The sequence below is a fragment of the Carassius auratus genome, unplaced genomic scaffold, assembly GCF_003368295.1.
Source record: "Carassius auratus strain Wakin unplaced genomic scaffold, ASM336829v1 scaf_tig00027103, whole genome shotgun sequence".
NCBI classification, from domain to species: Eukaryota; Metazoa; Chordata; class Actinopteri; order Cypriniformes; family Cyprinidae; genus Carassius; species Carassius auratus.
Genome location: NW_020525567.1, coordinates 245,079 through 251,760, shown reverse-complemented (window position 1 = coordinate 251,760; position 6,682 = coordinate 245,079). Strand labels below are relative to the sequence as shown.

Below are 6,682 nucleotides of genomic sequence, written 5' to 3'. Positions count from 1 at the left end.
AAAAACTGGATGACAAGCGTTAATAGAGAGATACAACCACAATCAGATGAAGAGAGCAGGTCAATTCTAACCAGAGGCGGACAGAGCACATAGCTTCATTACTTGAGTAAAAGTACAGATAGCATATTGCTTTGTTTAACATTTCTCACTTGCCGACAAGGCAACAGCATAATGGAAACGTTCTGACAAACCTCTGCTAGAGTTTTAATGGATTTTTTGCACCCACATTTGAACCTGACTGTGTTAAACACACTGCATACTGAAGTTTTCTGCTAAATTCTGAAAACTCCAGCAAGTCCAAAATGTAGCAGCTAGAGTTCTTACTAGATCCAGGAAGTATGACCATATTAGCCTGCATCAATACTGCACTGGCTCCGTATTAAACATTGTATAGTTTTTAAAATCTTGCTTATTTCTTATAAAGCCATCAATGGTTCAACACTTCAGTATTTAAAAAAAGCTCTTGTTAGATTATAGTCCTCCACATCCACTGCGTTTTCAAAACTCTGGCAACTTGATTATACCTAAAATATCAAAGTCAACTGCGGGCGGCAGATCCTTTTCCTATTTAGCGCCTAAACTCTGGAATAACCTACCTAACATTGTTTTGGAGGCAGACACACTCTTGCAGATCAAATATAGATTAAAGACCCATCTCTTTAACCTGACTTACACATAACACACTAATACGCTTCTAAAATCCAAATCCGTTAAAGCATTTTTAGGCTGCATTAATTAGGTAAACTGGAACCAGGGGCACTTCCCATAACACCCAATGTAGAAGAATGGCATCTACACTAATATTAGTCTGTTTCTCTCTTATTCCAAGGTCACTGTAGCCACCAGATCAAGTCTGTATCCCCATCAGCTGGTCACTTCAGTCACCCGGATCCAGTACTTATCCAGCCCAGATGGTGGAGCAGCATCTAGAAAGGACCTCTACAGCCCTGAAAGACAGTGGGGACCGGGACAGACCACAGGAAACAGATGATTCTTCTGCACAATCTGACTTTGCTGCAGCCTGGAATTGAACTACTGGTTTCCTCTGGTCAGAGGAGAACTGGGCCCCCAGCTGAGCCTAGTTTCTCCCAAGGTTTTTTCTCCATTCTGCCACCGATGGAGTTTTGGTTCCTTGCTGCTGTCGCCTCTGGCTTGCTCAGTTGGGGTCACTTCTTTTACAAGGATATCGTTGACTTGATTGCAAATGAATGCACAGATACTATTTAAACCAAACTGAGCTGAATGGTGACATCACTGAATTCAATGATGAACTGCCTTTAACTGTCATTTTCCATTATTGACACACTGTTTTCCTAATTAATGTTGTTCAGTTGCTTTGACACAATCTGATTTGTATAAAGTGCTATATAAATTAAGGTGGCTTGACTTGAAAAATTTATTTTTTAGTTTTACTTAAATTGCACAGCTTTTTTCTTTGATTATGGATGTTTCTGTCCAAGTCACCCATGGAAAAAAATGCATGTTGCATAACAACAACAACAAAAACAATGACATCAATTCTCTGTTTGAACTGGACGCTGCATATATGTTTGGGATTAAAGCAATAAATTACTAAAATGAAAATTGTGCTCACCCTCAGGTCATCCAAGATGTAGAGGAGTTTGTTTCTTCATCAGCTTTATAAAAATGTAACATTGCATCACTTGCTCACCCAGTGAATGGGTACCATCAGAATGAGAGTGGTTTCATTGCGGAGCAAGTGATGGATTTGTGATGGACTGTCAAGGCATATTGGGAAACACACTAAAAATGATAAATTATATTCAGTGATGCGAGGACAAATAAAATTGTCCAATTGAATTTAGCCAACATATAGAAAGCAATTAGTTCACAACATAAGATGCATACAAAATATCTGCAGAGCTTCTGGGAAGTGGGTGTTCATGTGGAACCCTAGGGGCAGAGACTCCGATTGGCAGAAGAATTTATAGCATCATGGGCAACAGATTCAACATAATTCTTTAAACTGAGCTTAAACCAAGTTCACAGTAGTTCTCTTCAAAGGTTAAGTTAACTTCCCTAGTGAGAAGGGACAGAATGACTACCAATTTCCCCACATTTAGGAAGGAGACACAACTCCTGTCTTGACAACAACCTGCTCCTTAACACCAGTAAGACAAAGGAGCTCATTGTGGACTTTAGGAAAAAGAAAGCACACATGACCCCATCCACAGGATGGTTGAACGGGTCTCCAGCTTCAAGTTCCTGGGAACTACCATTTCTGAGGACCTGTCCTGTAGGGACATTTTAAATGCCCATTGCACAATCCAGCTGTCCATAGTACACCTATTTGGCTATAAAAAAAAAAAAAATTCAAAAGCTTGGCAAAAGAGATGGTTTTTTAAATCCAGATTTAAAACAGAGAGGGTGTGTCTGAACATTATCAAAGAGGCTATTACAGATCTTGGGAGCCAAATGCAAAAAAAAAAAAAAAAGCTCTACCTCTTTTAGTGGACTTTGCCATCCTAAGAACTACCAGAAGTCCAGCTTTTTGTGACCTCAAGAAGTGTGATGGATTGTAGTGTGGTAGAAGCATAGACAGTAAAAGAAATGGACACAGCAACCCCATTGGAACTCAACTGAGACAAGTGAAGCCCATTTTTAGCACTTCCGTTTCTGACGCGCAGACTCAAACGAAGCTTGACGACATCAGCAACCTGTCTGACAGCTGTAAATCTTCTAGTAGCTGTGCGTGCAAACTGCCATCGTTAATCTTGCAGAGACGGAGTTCTTTGGCGTGAGTGAGCAGGAGTAAGTATTCTGATTAATTATTTTGTATAGTATTTTAAAATGTAACGCCAGTACGCCATATTAAGTTAATTGCCTGCGAGCTTCTCCTCCTGTCTGTACGGTAATGCGACAGAGTCGAGTGGTTATGACGAAATCGTTAGCCTATTTTTACAAAAACTGTTTTCTACGGGGCAATAATGTAACAGAGCCCTTTTTAAATTCTCGTGTATCTTTAGAAATAATGGACAAAGAGTCTTTAAACGCCTCAGATGTAAAGTTATTCGCTGTCAAAATGAATGGGAGTCAATGGGAATGCTAACGCAAGTGAAGTTCTGCTAAAAGATAGCAGCCCCCACCCGACTTCAACTTCCTTGCCCCCTGGGTAGAAGGCTAGTTAGGTATACAGGAGCTAAACCATTAAGGGTCTTACAGGGGAGTAGTAATTTGTGACTGATATGGAACATAGATAGCCAATGCAAACACTGTAAAATTGGGGTACTGGGGGGGGGGGATTATAGAGGACCTAGGATGGATCCTTGTGGCACTCCATATTTTGCCGGAGATAAATGAGGACTAAATCTTTAAGCCTGCCCTTGAATACCTGTATAGTTTTGTAATCTGAGCATGTCTGAGGTGCCAAATGCAGCACTAAGATCAAGTAAAACTAGCAATGAGATGAATCTAATCTTTAGAGCACAAACCCAGAGCGTTTAAACTAGACAAGAAGAGCAGAAGCAAGAACAAGGTTGTGCATTTATTGAAAGTCAGCAATAGGGTTTCCAACACCCATTTATTGAAGTCTTGCTAGAGTCTTCTGTCGTCCTTGAACCATTACAGGACCGAGTGAGGCCTTGCCTTCCCAATGAACACCTAGAGAAAGGTAAATACCCAAGTCAAGTAGAGCATGTGAAGTGTCAGAAGCAATCTTTAAGCAGCTACCTACCCCCAATAGGAGCATCACGTCCCCCTTCAGGACCACAAGTTGAGTCACAGCAAGCACAAACCTGGTGGTTCCCATCAGCAGCAAGCCACCTGCAACAAGAACAATCAGACGCGGCAGCTTCATCGTGTTCTTAAGCAGCATGAACATACCCGTTGGAAAAGGAACAGGATTTGTGGAGAGCGTCACTGGGTGCAGAAGCAAGAGTGGCCTTCACGGTACACGTTATGTAGATCTGCAAGAGACACCGGTAAGGGTTCACAAAACCAAAGCAGATGGGAGAACGCAGATTCAGTCAATATAGTACGTACAGAAGGACTGGATCCTCCCTGGAACATGAAAGCCTCCAGCTGGAACCGGATCTTGTCTTCCTGGGTCCGAGGCAAGAAGTGGGAGCTGGAAGCCGTAGCCTTGGCATCCACAAGGCACCTGATAAAGAGTGGGTGAAGAGAGGTTTACAGCCAGTTGCCCGCATCAATGTTTGTGGTTAACGCTGTAGTAGGGGTTCGTGGATCGAACCAATTCCTAGCCAGAGCACAAAAGATTGTGGGCAACATAAGCCATTAGAGTGCGCACAAGTCCACACTTGAACCAAAAACGGAAACACCAAGCTACGCTTCAGACGAATTTTAAAGCTCTCATACCATTTCAGTAGGATGAACATTGGGACAGTCACTCTCAGCGATGCCAAAAGCACTTACCAAAAAGAGCTAAACCGATGGTCACTTGACTCAACCTAATTCTCAGGGATCGAGTGCTCACTGAACAAACTGAAACCATTCTAGAGAAGTAACAGGACTTTACCCATGATTCTCAATGATGGAATATCTCGGAACAGAAGTCACTTCAGGTACTTGGGTGGCCACACAGTTGTCCACAAACACACGCAGGGGGACGTGGTTGTACACCTTCACAGATGCTTCAATATTAATAATGTCACCCAAGTAGTACACATTTGAAGGCCTCTGATTGGCCCAGTCATCTGCAAGAGGAAAGAACAGCTTAGGCACAGCCTCATTTCACAAGGCTTAAGAGCTAAATAAACTAGACAAACCCATCATGAGCTTCATGGAGAACACCAAGACATCTTCAGCAACCTCCGTTGAAGCATAAGGAACCCAAGTTGGCCTCAAAGCATTACTGCTCACATTATGGAGCCTGTCGTTCAAGGGGATACCAAATAAACCGTTTTCTGGTTACAACACCATAAGACACTGCTTGAAGACATCCATTGAGTCACTTACCTTTGATAGTGGCATTGAATGCCAACAACTGCACCCTCAGTACGGGTAATCGGCGTGCCAGCAAATGCCACAGGGGTGTAGGTAAGAGCAAAGGTGTAGACTAGCTCATCCGCAGTCATCTGTAAGAGACGGAAGTGGTTACCAAATGGGTTCTGTTCAACTACACTTAAAAATAAGGTTCAAGAAGGGTGTTTCTAGCAGTTCCCCAAAGCAGCTGTCAGTTATCAGGTTTCAGAAACTGAAAGGTTCTGTGGAGATTTAACATTCAACAAATACTAGTGAACAACCCTTGCTTTTATTGGTTAATCCAGGAAGACGTAACCATTCTTACCATCAGCACACTATTGCAGTCCTGTAGTGCATATTCGAGGATGAGCACCCCAGAGGCAGAATCCTCACCAACAACAGCACAGCCTCCCATAGACAAACCAGATGGCTGGATCAGTTGACCATTGCTGAACATATCCTTCTTTACCTCCACATGAACCCGGTCCTCACTGCATTGAACAGCCACACTACTGGGATTCACAGGTTTCCTCAACTGGAAGTTCACCGCCAACTCACGTTGCACCTCTGGAACGACGGGAAACTTCCAGGACAAAGGCTTGACTGGACCCTGCAACAGCTGCTTCTCCTGAAGACCAAGAGGGTCTTGTGCAAATTTTCTAGAGTCAAGACTCGGAAGCTGAGAAGCCTTTTGGAAAGGATTCAAGAACCCTTGAGAAGAAAGATCAGGAACTCTGGAAGCTGGAGCTGATTGCGGCTTTCTGCTGCTTGGACTTTGACGGTGTTTCAAACTTCCCAATGCACTCTTCAGATCAAAAGCCACAATCACAACCAACACTAACACACCTTGCAAGAACCCCATCCTAACAAACTTTGGCACAATGCTACAATACACATCAGTGTTGGCTTTGCTATTTAGTAGAGCTTTGAATTAATGTGGCTCCTCCCCTTTCAGCTTAATTGATTAACTTTGATTCTCCTCTGGGCTTGTAGAGTTTATTCATCCCAAATTTAGAAAAGTCAAGAACATCACTAACCAATAGAAAGCTAAATGTGAATCTGAGATTTTAATCTTCATTTGCTCGCTATTTTATAATAAGAAACATTTTGTCCATTACAGATAGTTAATGGCATCTAAAGAATTCATAAATTATTGATTAATAATCATAAATATTAATTAATTTTTGTTTTAGTTTTTAGTCTAATCACATGTGTAATGGTAACATCATGTATACCTAAATACTCATATAAATGAGTAGAAAGGAAAATATTAGTAAATTGGCAAAATGGGAGGGACTAAGCAGCCCGGAACATTCTTCTTCTTCTTTTTTTTTTTTTTTTTTTACTATTTTTACTTCAGTGCATGTCAATCCTTGTAATGTATGGAGATTTCATACTGAGAGATATTCATCAGTATATTGCCAACATTTATTCATTTTTTAGAAAGATTGAGGAACTAGATATATTTAGATGTATTAAGTCTCCACATCTAACAGTCGCTGAAACTTTTTAGATGTTCTGAGACAACACTGTGATTCTCTTAAAATCCATCCATCTTCACGATTTATTCCAGAAATACATTTTGATGCATCCACAAAACCATCACATGAAACATGACGCTCTCTTGTGGCTGCTGGGATACATTGGAGATGTAAGTGAAATAAAGGAATTATTTACCTAACAAATGATACATCTAGAACAATAAAATGGGTTGATTTGCAGAATTAGTTGAATTGTTAAC

General features: G+C 41.3%; 1 protein-coding gene across 1 annotated transcript; it reads right to left on the bottom strand.

The window, feature by feature from the left end:
• Positions 1-3,486: 3,486 nt before the first annotated feature.
• LOC113079062 (zona pellucida sperm-binding protein 3-like) lies at positions 3,487-5,843 on the bottom strand. The gene is made up of 8 exons (XM_026251254.1): positions 5,267-5,843; positions 4,936-5,054; positions 4,746-4,849; positions 4,496-4,673; positions 4,003-4,120; positions 3,844-3,926; positions 3,695-3,783; positions 3,487-3,621 (listed from the first exon to the last, which is right to left on the bottom strand). Exons 1-8 carry the CDS (start codon positions 5,801-5,803, stop codon positions 3,542-3,544), a joined length of 1,308 nt encoding a protein of 435 aa, XP_026107039.1. The 5' UTR covers positions 5,804-5,843; the 3' UTR covers positions 3,487-3,541.
• Positions 5,844-6,682: the final 839 nt, after the last annotated feature.